We start from the raw sequence: 20751 nt of genomic DNA on the forward strand, positions 1-20751 counted from the left end.
ACATGTATCATAGAACTTGTTTCAAACCCTGACATTAGTTTCATTATAATACATATGCGGAAGCTATACAATAAGAAGCCCGGTTCTTGTCTAGGTGAGACACGTCACAACCATCCCTTGGTGAACCGGCATCCTATGCATCTTCACTACCTGATCCTGTAATACATGAGCTACGTGAGTTTATAAAACTCAATAAGTTGGCACTTATATGTATCAATATGCATCGAAGGAACATATATATCAAGTCGTGACAACAATGAAACTTTAAACCATGTCATATCATAGCATATATTCATGTTCATGTTCGTACTTGAGCCTCATTAGTTGACCTGTACTACCGTGCTTGCTTTATTATATAGCTACTACTGTGTTGGACGTCAGGGAGCAACCTTTGGCAACCCCACGCCCCATGAACATATATTGGCCAATAGCTTTGGTGAACTTAAAACCACCCATGATGTCAACAAGCTCTATATCATGTAAAATCAATCCTTTTCTTTTCATGTTCATGTTCTTGTTCATGACATAGCACCCATCATCAATATTCATGAGTTCCTTACATATTTAATACATAACAATGGAATATGGTGCTATGTTTTCATCAATAAACATACTAACAATGTACATATATCAATAGACAATGAGAAGCATTTGAAATTCATAATATTACTCATGTATTACTTCAAGAATATGCCAACTTACAGTCCAAGCTTAAGAACACTGGTTTGAGACGGTGTTTCTCGCTCCTATGCTGTCAAACATAACAATAATTCAATCACTATATCTATACTAGGTGAAGTTTGCTCCTCTACCATTATAATAATCAAAAGAGATGAAAACTTACACCTTTAGGAAGCTCTTGGTATGAAGAACAAAGTTCTAACTTCAATTCTATGAAAGGAATGAAGAAGAAAGCATTTGGAAGAAATTCTCTAAGTTTTGTTTCGAGTTTATGCTGTTAGAGAGGTTGAGGATGGTGGAAAGTGCTTAGAAAACCCGATACTTATCTTTTTATACAGCAGGTTCGCTAGGGCGGACGCGTTTTACCGCTAGGGCGAGTAAATCTCGGTCCTACACATTTTATTTCTGCACAGGTTCGCTAGGGCGGACACTTTTGACCGCTAGGGCGAGCAAGTTTCGGCCCTATACATTTTATTCCTGCACAGGCTCGCTAGGGCGGACATTTTTGACCGCTAGGGCGAGCCAGTTTCGGCTCTGCACACTGATTCATCAGAATTGCTCCAGAAACGGCTCTTCCCTTCATAATCTGGAAAAGTCGTAAACTACAAAGTTGTAGCCCTATGTCTTGGCTTTAAGCTCCCCAAATTTCAGGTCATTTGGAGGTCTGAGTAAAAAGTTATGCCCATTCTCCTAACATGTGTCAGTGAAGGAATGACGGTATACACGACACACTTCGGGGCGCTTTTGGCTTGTCTTCCACAATGATTTGGACAAAACTCAAAACTTGAAAGTTGTAGCATTATATCTTTGCTTTCTAATGGTTATGTCCTCACTCAATTTGGATCAATATTCAAATCATTATGCTAAAACCCGTAAAAACTACCATATCTACATCTCATTTCCTACCACTTCATAACACTATTTCTATGTACCCACCTTACCATCACTATTTTGACATTTATTCATTCTCAATGCACCATAAACAATATAAAAGTCATGTTCAAACTCAATATTGATACTTCAATCATCACGTGAAATCTAATAAGGTAATTAACTACAAAATAAACGACATAAACGTGTTACTAATCATTTGTACGAGTAACCGGACATTACAAAAGGGATATGCAGATTATAATCAAGGAACATTTGGATCTTGGTTTGATCAAAGCAGGAATGTCACCATATAGCAGTCCAGGTTTTCTGGTAAGAAATCATGGTGAAATTAAACGAGGTAAACCCAGATTGGTTATTAATTATCAAGAAATTAATAAAATTCTGGAGTTTGATGGGTATTTTATACCAAGCAGAGAACATCTAATTAGTTGCATACGCAATGCCAAGATATTCTCTAAATTTGATTGTAAGTCCGGATTTTATCAGATTCGGATGGAGGAAGGAAGCAAGAAATTCACAGCTTTCTCAACACCTCAAGGACATTATATTTGGGAAGTATTACCAATGGGATTGGCTAATTCACCCCAGATATTTCAAAGGAAAATGGATAATCTTTTCAAAGATTATTTTAAGTTTATGTTTGTTAATATTGATGATGTTTTAATAGCATCTAAAGATATGAATGAACATGTTAAGCATTTGGAGATTTTCTCTAATGTTTGCAAGAAAGAAGGACTGGTTTTATCTGAAAAGAAAGCAGTCATTGCTACAAGGAAGATTGAATTCCTCGGAAATTGAAATCGATGAGTCAGGAATAATTCTGCAAGAACACATAGTGGAGAAAGTGCAGAATTTTCCAGAAAATCTCAAGGACAAAAAGCAACTTCAAAGTTTCTTAGGAGTTGTTAATTTTGCTGGGATGTTTATCAAAAACCTAGCAAAACACAGGAAGGTGTTCAGTCCATTGCTGAAAAAAGATGCTAGATTTATATGGACAGACGAACACACAAAAGGACTTATCTATTTAAAGGAGGTTTGCAAGAATCTTTCGAAAATGACTATTCCTCAAGATGAAGATGATCTGGTATTATATACGGATGCCAGTGATCATTGGTGGACAGCAGTTCTTACTAAGCTCACCCCAGATGGAGAACAACCATGCAGATATTGTAGTGGGTTATTCTCAGATGCAGAAGCCATAAGATGGCATATCAACGAAAATGAATTTTATGCAGTAAAGAGGGCTTTTGAAAAATGGCCATTATTTCTACTTGCAAAGAAATTCACTTTGAAAGTTGATAACACACAAGTTAAAGCTTTTCTAAGGAATAGAATTGAGTCTAAACCTGAGAAGGCTAGATTATTGCGATGGCAAGCACTATGTCAAAATTATATTTTTGATATTATGATACTTAAATCTCATGAAAATATTCTTGCAGATTTTTTGACAAGAGATGGACAGCATTGATATTGATGCTATTATCAAGATGCAGAGGCATTTGAGGGAACACCTTGAAATGCTTCAAACCGAGTTTAACAAGTTGGTCGTTAACGCAGAAGTTGCGGGAAGGCTACAACAGGCTGATAAGAGAATTGTCTCTGATCGAATTACATGTTGTTTACAGGCATATACTCAGTTATGGTCTGTAATGCAAAGGCCTATCCTCCAAGGCATTGAGAAACCACTGGTTTCTCAAATGGAGAGTTTTCGAGTACATGACTCTATACTTGTAGCGGGGGATTCAAATACCCCTTGCACAAGTGTTAAGTCGGGATCATCACCAGATGAGTCGGCTGAAACAAAAATTGAGACTCCTGATCCTTATCTTGAGTCATCAAGTCAACCCTTCACCTCGGGGATTGAAGAGGGAGAGATCAACCTTAGGCCTCGTATTGCAAAGGCAAATCTAAGGTTGGTATTAACGAATCAACAATTTCTCCATTTCAGGTTTACCAACAGAATTGGGAGAAATTAAAAACAAGAATTGGCATTAACCCAGCTACCAATAGGGTTGATGTTTCAGGAAAATATCCAAGGGTATGGATGAAACAAAATTCATATCCAAAGGAGGTTAAAGCATGGTATGAATTTGGGGCTCTTGCCTCAGTTTATACTACATCACCCAGCTTTCCGGAAATCTCAGGTCTACCAAAGTGGATCCAGGAAGCTGTTCACGAGACTTGGGCGAATAATGATTTTTTGTCCAGAGGAGATGTTTTGGAGCTATACTTTTTCAGTGCAGTACCAGAACCAGCAGGGAAAGGTTCTCACGAAGCCTTTCATTTTATCAAGTTACGGAGGCCAGATTCAAATATTCAAAAATTTATCAAGGATCCTCCAACAGAAGAAACACCCCTGGTCGCTTCAATTACTGAAGATGATATTTATACCAGAAGAGCTTGGGGTTTTTGGGTCTGTCTCACTGAGATGGACAAGGTCAAGTTTCCGTTCAAATTTTATAATCATTCAGTGAACGGATCATTCCTGTTGAATACCATGACAGGAAAAACAACAAGTTTTGCAGAAGATTTATTCGAGAAAAAGAGAAATCTTTTGTGGAACAGCAAGCTGCCGGCCAGTAAAGAAACTCGTCGGAAATTCTGTAATACGGCACATGTAGGAAGATGGTCTGAAAACATCTGTCCAGAATTCCAAAACCAGAAAGAATTGGAATTCGGTAAAGGATTCAAGCCGAGATCTGATCGGAAACACTTTACCGATACAGGTACAAGTGGGGATGGACTACATTCACGTTTTCCTCGAGGAAACCGAAAGCCAAAGATTCCTCGACAAAGTTAAAGGGAACATGTGAGCATCCCACCAAGAAAAGAAGGACCACCATGTGAAAAAGCATGTGAGTGGAATTCAAGGACCACCAATAATCGGTGGAAAACGACACAAGTACATTGGATACCAAATTAAAAAGGAATCCAATAAAGAAAAACAGGACAACTGGACCCAAATTACAAATATAAATTGAAACCAGTTAAAAAACCAGAATCAAAACTTAAAAATGTATCGAGCATATTTGAAAGTTTGGAAAAGAAGATTAACACACAAGAGGAAACAAGCTGAAGCTCTGAAATCTATAATCCAAATATACCAAAAAGATGGAAAAGAGATCTCAGCTGATATTTTCCAAACTCACCGCCAATGGTATCTTCAAGAGATAAAAGAAGATGAGAAACTGATGTCTAGATTAATAATCTAGAATATGACAAGACAAGAAGGGACCACTCAACCACTAAATGGTCCATAGGCAAGCTGTAAAGGCTTAGCAAGATTTGAAATCCGAGTTTCAAATCCGAAGGAGCTTTCTATAAATAAGGCAGGAGAAGGAAGTGAAGATCATCGAACATTTTCCCCATTTCTTTCATAATAAAGGTTGTAATATTTCTCTTTCAAGTTTATGAGTGTAGTGAGTTCAGCTACTGTAAGTAGCTAAACAAGTTTCTCCTCCTCTACAGGAGGTTACTATGTAATAAATAAATGATTGTGTTTGAATAAAAGAAATCTTTACTCTTAGTCCCTCTCATGTATTATTTTCAAAATTTTATTCTATACTGTACACTCTAAGGTAGGAAACGAATTAGAGTTGTACCAAGTGCTGCTGAAGGAATCTGCGTCAGTAACCATCGGTTGCGATCGTGTAGTTGGACTGTGAGGAGCAGTTCGTAAAATACGGTGGATATAACCCGACGGTACTCCGATCAAAAAGGTATAAAATTTAATTTATTTTACGGAAGCATGATGGACCATAATTTAAAAGAAAAATCAATTATTTAAAAAGAAGAATGAAGGGTATTTTGGGGAAAGAGGGAGTTGGAAGAAAGATAAATTTCTCCCTAAATACAAAGTCTCCCAAAAGTAAGTGATACCAACAGAAGTTAGCATGCCATCAACCACATCAATAACTAAAATTAAATTTGAGATATTTTCTATTCACTATAAAATTTAATAGTTTTTTGCCTAGAAAAATTCACAAATACATAACATTCATGGACTCAAGAAATCGAGAAAATTCACTCCAAAAATATGTTAAAACCTGAAACTCAAAAGGATAAAGAGAATCAGGAGGAGATTAATAATACTATTTATTAAAAGTATTGTAATTTAAATTTAAAAATTTGATTGATATAAGATAAATAATTAACAGATGGATAAATAATATGACAATAAACATAAAATAAGATAGATAAATTATCAAATAGATACCTTCTAGTGATAATGGGAATATCTTATTTGTTGATTGATATAATATACATTGAGAGGATTGTATCTGCACAAAACGACTACAAAATTAAAGACTCTCACCTATCTAAAACATCCCATTTCCCTTTCTTTTCCAATACAACTTTTCTACTCCTGTGTCAAAGGACTACCACGAATATTCCATATTAAACCAAACCCATTAAAAAAATTGATGGGAATTAGATGGAAAATATTTTGTTCGGAGTAAATATCAAGACTGCCAGAACAAGTCGAAGTCGTTACTATACAACGATCGGTCTTGAATTTCCAGATTTGCAATATGCCAATTAACGAGCTGTGATTGGATGCATTTACACACGACAAGTGCAAATGGAAAAATCCACCATTCATTTTCGTCCCTGTTGTACATACAATTCATAAGTGACAGTAAAGCTATGATGTAATGGCAAGCATAAAAAGTTGTAGTTTTGGCTTACTTGTTCCATGACTGAAAATATGGAAATCTCTTACTCGATTGAGTAGAATGGTGAAGAAAGCCACAAATGAACGCAACGCCCTGCAAGGGTAAACCGATAGGAAATCATGTGTGATAGAAAGCGAAAACAGAACTGAAGCCTAAAATTCAATAGTGTACAGATATCTTTCCACAATGCGTTTCGAAGCTTCACATGACATAATGTTTACAAAGAATAACACATTGATATTTGAATCTTCATTCAAAAGGTTAGGCACACCAGCATATCTGTTCCTTACATAGCCTACTCTATTTACGCACATGGTGGTGCCAGCATAACTTAATTTGATTGATCAGTGTCCGAGAGATATTTAAAGTAAATCAAGAATGGATCGAGAAGCTTACAACATTTATCAAGGATAAAATGTTCCACAAAGCATATACACGTGCAAGTCCTGCTGATCGACGTGGTCCGTGACTGAATAAAGCATTGATACCGGCAGGGAATGGAAGTAAAATCCCCAGGGGTAAAATAAGCAAGACAAAAAACACATCTGCTAAAGAAAATGAGTACAACTGAAGCAACGTGAGCAACACCAGACTAAAATCTCCTAGAAGCAGGATAGAGATTACCAAACCGACGAGGTCCTGCAGCACAAGATACAAGCTTTTTTCAGGAAAATGACAACACAAGACAAACGTTCAGAAAAGTAGAGTGGATAAGTTGGTTTTTTCGGGAGGGTCCAAACTGGGTACACAAGCTACAGGTAGTGCATAAACTATATTAACAGACACAGCAAGTATCAGGTATGGAGGGTAGTTAAGGTCAGATTGCTGCTCAATTTTTTTTCGTAAGACTGTTTTGTCCCACATTGAGGACTGGCAATTCATTGTAAGGATGCTTTACTCCAGAATGTGATAACAGAACTCATGAATTCAAACAATCATACACCAGGAATTCACATTCATACACAAAAGAAAAGGAGCAGCAAAAATGGAAATATGTTAAAAGATGGGGACATTATCAGGTGACTGAGATGTTAAAACATGGGACGTTATCTGGTAACTGAGATTTTGTAGAAATTCTCAGTGTGTTGCTTTCAATATGTCATTGTACGAGTGTTGTTTTTATTTTGTTTTTCATACGCAATGCCTTCAAGAATTCCAAATCTGAGGTATGACACGACCCCCTTAAATCAAAGGGAAAAAACACAAGTGTGGAAGAGAGTTTTCTAATATCGTACATCAATGTTTGGAACTAATATCTTGTTTTGTATTTACGAACCATAAAATAGATCAGACTCAACACAGACCACCAACGTCAGTCCTGTCTGAGAAAGCATTGAATGGAGAAGTATTGTTAATAAAAAAAAATTTGTAACTTCAAATAGTTGATGCTTGGTTGGACTTTCAGAGAATGTTTGGATCGAGTTGTTTCAAATCAAGCATTTCAAATCTAATATTTAAAACATCTTTGTTGTTTAGATATATATCATCCTGGCTGACTTCAAATCCATCCCCTCTCAATCAAATCTATATTTGTATTAACAATGGCATTGAATTTCAGTTGCACCTCATATAGGTATCGTTTGAAATCCAATTAAAATCCAAACTTCAAATTCTCTCCTCAAATCAAATAAAAAACATACCGGCAACTTTAAAATTACGAAGTGATATAAAAAGCCAGAATCTAGAAACAAGAAATGTGGCCTTGGGGCTTCTTTTTTAGAACTAGAGAAAATGTGTTTCATCTATGATAGGTGAACATACAATTATTTGTAGGCTTTCTTTCCAAGAAAGGAAAAACACTTGAGTCTCGTTTAAAAAGTGAATTTTAACCAAACTGCTTGTGTATCCACACTAACCCTGAATGTGAGATGTTTGATGAGAGACACAGATACAGGCGGAATGCAGCAAGTGATCAGGCATACTCAAAACAGAGCCTATTGTTGGTAGATTTATTCAGCAACCAGAAACTAACCAACACTCCAATCACCCAACAGTCTACCTAAAGCTGATTGGGCTGGGTAAATCCCAAACTTAAAGTAACACCTAACCTACCTATAGCATTCAATTTTCGGGTATCCACCTCTAAAGATGAATTTGAACATAGGTGCAACGGGGTGGTAAGAAACATACCTGATGACCAACCGGTTTGGTATTGTAAATTAGAAAAGAAAGTGCAAAAAATCTCTTTCTTTTCTCATCAAGCACCTTTAAGTTGCTAATATCCAAAATCCCGCCATTAATATTCGACCTTGGATTACCTTCAGTGGTCCCAGGAGTTCCATCTTTTAAATAGACATTAATGGCTCTGCATCACAAAAGCAACCAGGAAAATGAGATCAAATAAACAGGGAAGAAGATATGATTCTCTCCAATATCTATTCCTACAAATAACATATTCTACTAGAGAAAGCCAACCAACTAAAATCATGTGCTATTTCAATCGTATTTAACAATTAATATGTCGGTATTCAAGAAAAACAGTAAATCTGATTCGACCAACTTCAATTTTATCACAACAATGATTGTTGATAGCAACTCATGGAGATGACAAGGAACAGGAATTACTCACAAGTAGCGAGAAAAATCCACACTAGTCACCCAAAAACTCAATTACTGCATCAACAAATGTAAAACTTAAAAGAAAATATTTTACAGCACTGTGGTGCAACATAATATGTAATTCAACAGAAGATTAACGCCAGAGTCGTAAACACTTCATTATAAGGAAAAGGGCAAGCAAGGACTTGTTAAATTTAGGATCTAAATAATATCAGTAAAGTCGCTGTTTGCAAGCTTCAAGGGCCAAGGTTCAGAGATAAAAGTTGTACCACCATTGCAACCACAATGTAGGAAAGAACAAGTTTATAGAAAGCCTAGAGTTGAAGCAAAAATCTTGGAAAAACAGGAACTTGAATTTAGAAGAATTTTCAACAATTTCAACAGTGGGCGTAAGCAGACATTCAAGTAGACGACTGTAATATAAAACTCTTAACACATGCTACAACAAACGGGTAACACGAATGCCGTAACTCAATTTGCCAAAAAATTATTTTCCGGCCTCAAAGAAACACCATATCCACACAGTGAAAGGAACAAACAAATAGAGCATTGAGTTATTGTGGTAACAATTCCGTAACTCATACAGTTATTCATCAACAGTTTGCCTCACTTTGTAGGCAAACTGGGGAATCAGTCTTCTTCCCCATTTAATCAAGTAAATTAAAAAAAAAAAACGGGCACTTCATATGATTAGCTGTATAATATATGCAACACATTAATAATTAAAAAAACAATAAAAAAAAGACATCATGGGAATGGAACTCACACAGGTTAACCTGTAGCCAAAACTATTATTTTTTCAAGTGTTGGAACATCACAAGTATTCATGAACTCAAAATAAGGCGCATCCCTTATTTTTTTATTTAGGAAATTCATAGTAACAGATGCATGTGCAATCATAATTCATACCGTGAATGTTCTTGGTCTCCACGTGATCCATCAGGCGATCTTAATGATACAAGGTTCGTTTCTTCTTCAACAGCATAAATCAAGAGTCCATAATGACAAAAGCTCCCAGCGGTTGCCCCAAACCAAGCAAGATCCACACACACCCCATAGGTCCTTAATGTGGGATTTGCATAAACTTCAAGCCAGCGGATGACAGGACGAAATTTTGATCGAAGGCAACCCCGACTTACCAAGCGCAACTGTGCATTTAGACCTGCCACGAAGCGATACCACGTGGTCGGTGGCACAGACTGGCGGAAAAAGAGATGGTAAGTACAATTCTCTACTTAATAACAAGAAGAGAGAAGAATGGCTTTTCCAAGAAATTCATGTTCGTCCACACATGAAATTCAAAGCCCTGGCAGTAACAACATACCTGACTCATGAGACTGGTAATTATACCGTCATTATGAAGTGAGAAAGGAGTCATATAGCTTCCATTTCCTCCAAATAATAGAGACATTGGTAATCTTTGGCGAAGAGTAGGAGGAAGATCACTTCTCTTTTCATCTCCTCCGAGGAAAAAGTCAACATAAGCTAGCATTAAATCTGGAGTGGCAGCCACCTACCACAGACATAATAAACAAGGATTAGTTTGAATCTTTCAAACAAAGTACTGCTTCAAACAAATGGCTTTCAGTGAGATGGGAAATGGAGATCAGTTGGTACAAGAAAAACATAAGCTAACATGAAAAAATCTCTACTCGATTTGATCCGATTACACCCCTAATATGAACTGGCCATTCTTTAAATGCTTCGTTGGGGGGGAAAACCTTGAATCATTAAAGGAATTGTTAACATGGTAAATAGACAGGTCTTTCTCATTCAGCAGCTTGAGAATATACAAAATTCCAAGAGTATAACATCTAGCCCATGAAGAACACAATATTAATTCAACCTTGAAAGATTATTCGCAACATACAGATCCTTTCAAAACCAACCTTCAGACCCTCATATAGAGCACGTGAACGGCAAGAACGTAAGCAAGCATGGTCATATTCAGACCGCACAAATTCTCGTATTCTTTGTAACTTGATTCTTCGCCTCCATTGTTGCCAAGACCATGCAAGGGGATACGCGAGAAAACAAAGAATACTATGTAGTGATCCTTCCCACCATTGGTATGCAGCGAGAGAATTCATCTCATCCACAAAGGTATTAAACGCACCCTCATACCTGCCCATTCAATGATTTTAAAAAGTACATCCATCAAGTCATATGGCAGACGAGGCATAATCTTTTCTAGATTACACACAATATTCAGATAAGAAACAAAAGAAGAAATCAGCCAGGGGCAAATAAAGAAAGAACTTACACTATCTCCTTAACTTGCTCAGGAGGTGTATGAGGAAGATGCCAAGGTTCACTGAATGTATTAGGACCCATAAAATACATTCTATGCACATGGCTCTGTGACTCCTCAACTCTGTTAGTTTCCAAAACCTGATTGAGAATTAAATTTTCTTTCCTAATTACCACTAGTTGCTGGATTTTGAAATTTTAATAACAATAGTATATTGCACCACATACATATAAAAACTATTATTATAAAATTAGACATGCAAGGTTAATCAGACGATACTTCATTAAGGGACTCCAGAAAAGGGAATGAGTGATCTATTTGAGAACCCTGCTGCATAGGTGTTGGGCCTGATAACTCCTCAACGCCAATGAACTTCATCCGTGCAACACTCAGCACCAAAGCAAGCAAAATTAGTAGGCCCAAAAGAAGCAGACAAAAAAGCCAGGGTCCACCAAAAGTATATATCAAATCTTCAAGAGCTGTATAGCAGTGTGGCAAGTGATATCTCTCGGAAATGCATGTATAAGGGCAAGGTGTTTCTGTAACACCACCTACATGGAGCAAACAATAATCTCAAATTAAATCTAGCCCACCTAAAACATATATGACAAAACAATCCAATGCTACTGTTTATTTCTATCATAATAAGAATCCAGTACAGATTCGCCCAAAACACATTGGACTAACAGAGAATGATAATGACATCAACATCTCCTAATAATAAAAAGCCTCCATAAAGGGACAAATTCCCACAATGAATACCTCGGACATGAACATAACCGCCACGATTGGGAAGTTGATTACTTGGGCATGAAAAACAGAGGGATCTATCAGATCCAGTAGAATTTTTATATGTGCCAACAGGACATTCCTGCAGAAATTTGAAAGAAAAACATCAACATCCAACAGCAGATGGTTCTATCACCTACTAACTTGTAGCTTCTCAAAGCAAGGTTTACTTTTTATCTGATAACAAAAAAGGCCAAAAAAATCATTAGATGACATCTTGACGAAGAAAGTTGGCAGGTTTCACCAGCTCAAAATCTTGCAAAAGAAGCCATAATAACGATGTGGCGAGTGAGTTCATCTAACAAGCATTTTTCATATTAAATTAAATATTCAACAATCACCACAGTATATCGCATTCTTCCTGTCCCAACTTTTAAAGTTATTTTTAACACCACAAAAATAATAAAGCTTCTAATGAACAATGTAGAAGAAGATGAGACAAATCTATAAAATCTACTACCAATTGATGAAAAATAAACTACCTCACAGAATATTCCATAAAGTCCTTTGGGGCAAGCTTTTCCACTAACAGTTCCATTTTCACCAGTATTACCTTGGTTGCCACCTAATCCACCCCTATGGTAAAGCAGACAACCTAGAATTACTGAAAAAATGCAATCCAAATAACAAAAGTGTAGACAGATTAAAAAGCAGCTATTCAAAAGGTTTTGAGTATCCATTCGTGTTGATAAGTACATTCATCTTAAACATCCATACCACATCGTGATTCAACTGATTATTGATAAATACATGAGATGTTGCACTTTCAAAAGGCAACTATAACACTTTCAATTTTAGTACTTGACATTTGTTTGCCTTTACTGACGAGGCCCTGCTTGTAAATTAGTACACATTAAAGTAAATAACAAGCTACTGACACAGGAAAAGGATACTGTATGCACAGCTTCTTTCAAAAGTCAAAATTGCACACACCCTACACTACAGTGGATGAGATAAGCACTACAGCTTCAGCTTTGATAATTCAGTAAAGTGGTACTGCCAACACTCAAACATTAAGGCTATAAGATGCCTCCCAAGCCTTAATTTTTCAGTTGTAAATCATTATCGTGATGTTATCACTTATGTTAGTCTTAAATTATTGATTTTGCAACCTGATCACAACTCAGTATGTAAAACAGGAATTGTTGCCAGACATAGCTTCAATCACATACCTAACACCCTTTCCGTACGCTCAATTTTAGAAACAAACTGGAAAAACATTGTTGATTAATACCTGTCAATCATTATCAAAAAGCGTGATATTAAAATTGATCAGACCCTGGACAGGTGTAATAGACCAAAAGAAGGCTCTATGAAGAAAAAGATAAAAAATGTGGATGCATACAGAAAAATTGAAGAAAGTCAGCAAGAGAAAAATGAAGAACAATATAAAAGGAAAGATAAAATGATTGTTAAGCTGAAGAACTGCACATTCAGATAAAATGTGCAAAGGTTCAAAGAATGAACTAAAGATCAAAACCAGTAGAATTAAATAAAATAACACAAATGCAGTTAGAGGTTAAAATCAAGCACAACTATGTGACGAAGCAAAAAAAAAAAAAACTTAGTATAGATGATCACATGCAGGTTAAGTATTTTCACTAACCTCAAATTAATGCTGCCATTAACTACAGCTAATGGCCAAAATTCACCTCCAGTGGCAATGTCCGACCAGTGCAAATGAATCCTGCCACCACCTCCACCTCCACCACCACCAAGGCTACCATGACCTCCAACACTTGATAAAGTGCCAGATTTACCAAGAGCCAAAAAGTGCAAAAACACCAATATAGTTCCCCCAGATCCACCCCCAGGTCCCACATTTACATTATCAATATAGCCATTCTTCACTTGGAAGCTCTCCCCATCAGCTTTAATGGAACCTTCAACATTTAAATTCATCAAGGGATGCTCCAATGAACCCATCACTGCGAAGAAGGGCAAATGAATAAGAATAAGAGAAGAAACAAGTTCAGGAGCCAATAGGAAATTTCAGAGCACAAAGGCATGCACTTAAAAGTTAAATCATAAATGTGACCAAATTCATAAAACATCTGATAACTAAGATGGGAGTAAAGTTCTGCAATAGATAACCATTGCAAACCACCTATCTTTAGCTTTGAAGATTTCTTTGGGGATAACATGGAATGTCAACACTGAAAAAAGCAAGGCCTGTTGATATCAAAATAAAAGATCCATTTCCTGCTTCCACTAGCCCAGATTGGTAAGCGTCCAAGTGCCGCACAGAAATACACCAAAGGAATGCAAGGAGAAGCATAAAATAACGCATATGATATACTAAGAACGTCAACCTAAATATGATCCTGATATCACTTTTGAACCTATCAAGATCGAGAATTCTTCTGTTTATGGTTTAGATAATGGGAAAGCAGATATTTCAATTTCTTTATTCAACTTAATAATTTCATAAAAAACTACCAACGATAACAATCATAAATCAACAAACCTGCATACCAAATTGATCAAAAAATCTACACTCAATCAGCACAAAAAATAGAGACATTTCCAAAAAACAAAGAGCTACATCACTGAAATAAGAAAAAAAATCAAAAGATATTTCACCCAAAATGCCACCACCAGCAGTAAACACAGCTGAGCTCTCATTTCCGCTTCCACTACCCAGTTCACAAGGCAATTTTGCATTTCCATATGATATGCCACCCTCGATACAGTCATCTTTATAACAGCCCATTCCACCTTTACCACCATGACCACCACCACTGCCAAGGCCAGTACTCAATACGTTTCCTTGACCAACGCCACCAACGCAGCCTACACAGAGTGCAAACTCAAAATAATGAAAATTGTGGTTGATGTGATTCTGTAACAGAGATACAGCGTTTTTTATTGACTACAGATTGTTCCATTAAGCAGAAATTTTTCCAATTCAAAAAAATATATTTCCAGCCGTCCATTACTTGTCTACATAGAAAAGTATTAAAGCTGCCGCATGTACAAGAGTTAGAATCATACCCATTCCAGATGTACTAATGATACCACAGGAGGGAACCTTGATGGTTCTTGCTCTATGAAAATGAACAACAGAACCTTCAACAATTCCTTCAACAAGGATATCCTCCACACGACAAATCTGCATGCAACTAAGATATTATAAAGAACTATCCCAACAAAAAGCTATGTAATACCTAAGAAAGATAATAGGTTTTGAACAACACATAAATGGAAAATCACAAAATTCACTATTTCCAAACAAAAAATATGCACCTGTAGGGTAAAGGGCAGAGAAGAATTCACGTTACAATCTTCAGGTGGGTGAAGTAGTTCAGTGGGACAAACTTGTGACACACAATCTAGTTTGAGCATTCTAAACAAGCAACAAAACAATGAATTGAGCAAGGTAGACTGGCACATTTCTGTAACTGATTAAAATTGAATTAAAAGTAAAACTTACAAAGCATCTCTAGAGGCATTTTTCAAAGGACCACGGAGAATAGACCCAGGTCCAATCTTCATTTTGACATGAGGAAAATACAAAACCTAATTAATTCAATAAAATATATGTTGCGTGTAGCCATGCACAACCTAAAACTATAATTAATTTATCAAATAAGACAAGAATACTCGTTCAAAATCAAGCTTAATTTTCCAGCAGAAAAAACAAATTGGAAACAATGTCTGCAGGAACAAGTTCTTGCGATGTTAATTACACAATGCACTTAACACGCTCTTACATTACCAGTTACATGTTTGTAGAAAAAATTTACTTGTCAATTGATTTGTTAAATTAATTGAACATTATTTTGTACTTTTTCTATAGGTAAAGGAGTTTTTTTTTAAGTACTTTGAATATTCTGAATTATAGAGGCAGATGAAAAAATCTAGACAGTGGTGCATACCAATATGACATGAAATAGAGGAAATCATAGCACATAAAAGAAGCCTTGAGATACAAAATATAACAAGGACATTAAAGAACAATCAGCACAGAGGTAATGTGGGATATACACTAAACATGGAAAAAGATGTAACAAGTCAACGTGTCAAACATTATGATAAATGATAATAAACCCAACTATTTGCCAACACAAGAATTTATGTATGTCCCATTCTACTTATGGTTTTCTGGGGGATAAGATACGTGAAAATTTTAAAAAAAAATGAAAATGGCAATATAGTGATGTATTGGGCCAATACGTATGAGAGTGAAAAAAGTTCACTGTTTGCAAAAAATCGAGAGAATAGTAAAATTTATGTTGAGAGACCTGCAAAGTAACCAAATATAATATGGCAAGATAAAACGACTTATCCACGAAAATAATAATCTTGAACAGAAAATTTTAGAAACAAAGCAAATGAAAAATAAGAAATATCCTTGTCCCATTCAAGTTCAGAAACAGAATCATAAGAAAGGTAAGTTGGTTTGACCTTGCAATAACAAGAAGTAAAAGTATAGGTAATAGAAACCTAACTCTGAATAAAGCCTACTTTGAGAGATATCTAAGCTTCGATTTTTTAAACATCAAAACAAAAGGTGAAGAAAATATAATCTCACATTGACGCTATAAAACAATGATAACACAAGATCTTGTGCTTCAATGCAATCTCCTGGTCCCGACAAATTTAGTAAACCTTGTCCGTGAACTCCTAAGTTAGCATTAGAATGAATGAGGGATGATTCCTGCGTAAACATTACATAACCAATTAGCCAGTAAATTACTGATATACAAGAAATTTTCAAACTTTAAGGTAACGTATAGCTGGTAGTTCACCTTGAGAACAATGAGATTACTAGCCTCAAGTAAAGAGGTCTCAACATTTTCATCCCCACCCCCATCTATCAGCAAACTTGAGTTCCACATTAGAAACATTTTAACAGACATGCGAAGGGCACCGAAAACCTGTATGAATATGAAATGAAAAATAGTGTGTTTTCCAAACTTCCAGCCTGATAAATGAATCATTAAAGGAAAAAATACTGGCATAGACCTAACATCACTCAACAGAATGGTAGACTAAGCAGAAAAACAAATCAATTATACTAGTATTCATAACATAAATCATTCATGGAATTTAGCTCGGAAAAGCAAATAAAAAAGGCTCTTTTTGCAAATTACACAACAAACTTAAATAAATCAGACAACTGCCACTTACTTTAACTATAGAATCACTCATCAAAAGCTCTTCTGCCAACAGTTCAAACTCCGACATAGAATAATGTGCAAGTCCAAAGCTCAATGCTGCTCCAGCCAAGAGGCTGATTTGTCCTTGAACCTTATGATGCATACACAATGCTGATTTAGACAAGTATAACAATAGATATAACTGAGGCAGAGGTTTTAAGAACAAGTTCATAGCATATTTTAGAAAATAAAACCACATGCCGAAAATAATACTGATGCAGAACATAAATTAAGAAAATGAAATTAGATCTGATGTGACTTCAGATCATTTATGTCTTGGACTGCCTTATTTTCCAGCTCAGGAAAGAGAACGGTGTCGCTTTTTGCTAGATAACTGGCACATAGACCAGGTGACACTGCCACAGATCTTTAAGCTTTTACTATCCGGGAATAGAACATTACAAATAAACCCCAAGGATTGAAATCCCACTGATGTCATTTCATATGTATTTATAGTTACAAATACATGTGTTCCGAATGTGTGTGTTGTAAGATTAGGTACTACCTAATATCTGACATAACAAGAATCTAAGTTTCACCTACCTGAACGCGGCTCCACAACAAGGGAACAGCAGCCTTAGCATGGTTCTGGATGTAGACATTGGTCAAAAATGGTTGAGGAAAATCCATGAGCAGGGTGTCTGTATATGTTGATTTGTAATGATTGCTGACAGTAAGGCTGCGAGGAACGGTATCATAAAATGTACCCGCAGCACCAGCATTGTCAGGACAGCCAAGACTACTTCCTCCTGCGTTGATAAGGCATGTAACTCAGTTTGTCAGTTGCTTAGAAAAGCACTTTATAGCCCTAAGGACTAGATTGTACAAGCTAGATGCAGCTACAACCAGCCAGCCATAGACCAACCAGATGTAAGATTTATACAAGATTCACAATTTGTCAGAAACTGAGTCCTATCTACCTCTGCATTACACAAATATTAATTTTAATCAAAACAACCAGAAATCAAAAAAGCACCAACAGTTGTCACCATACTACCAATGTTCCAATATCAGTGTCATCTATTCCTCTAAGCAACCTTATCTAATCCCCACCCTCTCCCAAGGAAAACAAAGCCAATATTGAAAATAACACCACTATTTTACAGGCAAAAAATACATGGAAACTTTTTTCCTTTCTGACTAACCCAAATCATTTTGAAGAAAGTAGAACATCATACAATACAAAAGATGGAACATTTCAAGGAAAATTGATGAAATTGTATTTAAAAATTAAAACTAAAAGGATAATTGAAGGGAGAAAATATTACAGGTCATCATACCATGCATGGATATGACAGGTTCGTCATGCCTACTAAATATATCAACAGACACTCTACCGCCACCACCTCCAGCAAAACCATTACCCCCACAAGCACTTATTCTACCAATTCCAATCCTGCACTTTAAAAGAATAATATTATTACAATCCAATCAAACTCTAATCTGCAGCAACCTTCCGCTGGCTTCAGATATCTCATATTCTATCTAATACAGCTAGGTGGAGCAATAATACAGTATAAGCTGAATAATAAACTGAAATAATGGTGGGTCAAACGGGAAAAAAAGCCATCACACAACTCTTTAACTTAGACTATAACATTAAACTGTAACAACAGATTGGACAAAAAATTACATCTTATAAGCCTTGATGTAGATGCTACCTCCAGAACCACCTCCACCTTTGTTACCTCCATCTTCTCCATCTGCCAAGACACTGCCATTTACCTCCACGAGGTATTTAGTTACAATCATTACCCTCCCACCTCCACCACCTCCATAGTCAACCTCCCTGCTGGTTGTCCCACCTCTACTACCATAACTCCACGGCTTCTCCAAGGTTGACCATGAATATGCATCCCCACCCCACACATCTTCCGCAAGCTTCCTCTTATCATTCAAACACGCCGCCCCTCTTCCCCCATGCCCCCCTCCCGCTCCATCCAACCCCTGTGGAGTCCCACTAGTCTGAGGCGGTGGCAAACCTGCCAACCCGGTGGTATTCACAGCCGAACCGTTACCGAAACTTGCATTTCCTGCAACTAACTGAAAAGTTCCAGTGATTATTGAAGAATTTTGGCCTAACGTGAAGTTCCCCGTGACGTTTATGGTAAGCTCGCATCCCGAGGAGGACGAACAATTCAGAGTAACATTTGGCAAAATCACAAAATTACCCTCCCCTTCTATGTACACGTTCTTCGACAAATTCAAATAGGACACTATCTGGCAGGTAGTATCCAAAGAACCAACCCCACCCAAATCGTACTCACATGACAACGACGGAGGATGCGGCGGCGGAGGAGGAGGCGCCGGTGGGGTATAGTCCTGGTGAAGCAACAGCACATCCGAATCCATCTCGTCAACATCCGAGTCACCATAAGCAGACGATCCCAAAATCAAACTAGGGTTTGCGAATACAGTCAGTAGTAACACCAATACTGCAAGATGTGAGATTGCAGAAGAAAAAGTGGAAACAGCCATTGGAAAACAATAAGCTGAGAATAGTCATCACATCAGGCGGCAGCAACTGGATTGCATCTGCTAAAGCACTTGGGATTAGAAAAACCCACCTCGAAAATCTTGATAAAACTCGAGTGCGCTCAACTCCAGCCTCACTACACGTGTCTGCGTATTGGGTACATCTGCGGGCTATTGTGCACGCATAAATTGGATTGGGTTGAATTGGGAAAGAAATGTGTTGAGAGAGAAAGGGAGACAGGAGATTATATATAGAGTGAGTGTGTGTGTGTGTGTGATCACGCAACCGAATATGAAAACGTGAGGGGGGTTAGGTGGTGGATTTTTGTTTAATTTGGCCAGAAGGTGGTAGAAATGGAATGCCACGGTTTTTTTTTTTTTTTTTTTTTTTTTACAGCAGGGTATACGGACGGTAAAGTAAGAGCTAACAAAATAAATTTGATCGAATATTTTTATGTATATTTGAATATTTTTATGTACATTTGAAAATGATATGTTTTTAAAAATAAATAAATTTTAACTGAAATTATTTTCCAAATATCTCGAGAAAATAACGAAAAATGAAGAGTTAATAAAAGGAGGTATTTAAGTCGATTAATATAAAGTTAACATATGAAACTTTTATAAATCATAAAAAGATTTAATAAAGATATATCAAAGAAATTAAACAATAAAATATTTTACTCACGTCTAGCTCAGAAAATAATTTCATAAAAATCATTCACAAACGTCTTAAACATCATTTCTCGATTAAGTAGGTTAAAGAGCTACAACATTGATTTATAATTTTCTGATTAAACTCGAACATTTTATTTACTATCTTCTTGTTCATATATTACCTTATATTTTAACCAAAAACCTTATATTATTTTTTAGAATTTCAAAACTTATATTAATTTTTTTTATCTCATATTGATTCCAAGTTATAAACAAATATAGACTATATCATAGTAAGGTCCTGATTTAGCACAAATAATTTAACATGTAATACAAGCTAAACTATGTATTATTTATTTTTAAATTAAAAATAAAATTAAAAACATAAATTAAACTTACAAATTTGTACACTAAGAGCTTTAAACTTTTATTCAACGGTTGAAAAAAAGGTTCTTATTATTTTCTCTATGAATGATGATGTATAAATTCATTACATATTACTATTTCGTCAAAGTTTAGTTCAAATTATACAAAAGATTATAGTTATAAATAATCATATTATATATGTAAATTCATTTATCATTTATAGATAAATGTTCATTTATCA

The 20751-nt window shown here is 36.1% G+C and overlaps 1 protein-coding gene across 2 annotated transcripts; it reads right to left on the reverse strand.

Moving 5' to 3' along the window:
* Window positions 1–5798: 5798 nt before the first annotated feature.
* On the reverse strand, window positions 5799–19775 carry LOC140807684 (uncharacterized). 2 transcript variants are annotated; one of them, XM_073164639.1, is made up of 22 exons: window positions 18646–19775; window positions 18293–18408; window positions 17556–17761; window positions 16984–17103; window positions 16602–16730; window positions 16385–16510; window positions 15284–15339; window positions 15097–15196; window positions 14845–14962; window positions 14449–14643; window positions 13457–13778; window positions 12333–12426; window positions 11824–11932; window positions 11341–11612; window positions 11074–11201; window positions 10700–10934; window positions 10135–10323; window positions 9720–10009; window positions 8382–8556; window positions 6648–6890; window positions 6265–6344; window positions 5799–6186 (listed from the first exon to the last, which is right to left on the reverse strand). In XM_073164639.1, exons 1-22 carry the CDS (start codon window positions 19488–19490, stop codon window positions 6039–6041), a joined length of 4296 nt encoding a protein of 1431 aa, XP_073020740.1. In that variant the 5' UTR covers window positions 19491–19775; the 3' UTR covers window positions 5799–6038. The 2 variants fall into 2 exon arrangements, with proteins under 2 accessions (XP_073020740.1, XP_073020739.1); XM_073164638.1 differs by having other exon boundaries at window positions 14434–14643; window positions 18646–19774.
* Between the last annotated feature and the right edge of the window lie 976 nt (window positions 19776–20751).

The sequence above is a fragment of the Primulina eburnea genome, chromosome 12 (assembly GCF_022965805.1).
Source record: "Primulina eburnea isolate SZY01 chromosome 12, ASM2296580v1, whole genome shotgun sequence".
Classification (NCBI taxonomy): Eukaryota; Viridiplantae; Streptophyta; class Magnoliopsida; order Lamiales; family Gesneriaceae; genus Primulina; species Primulina eburnea.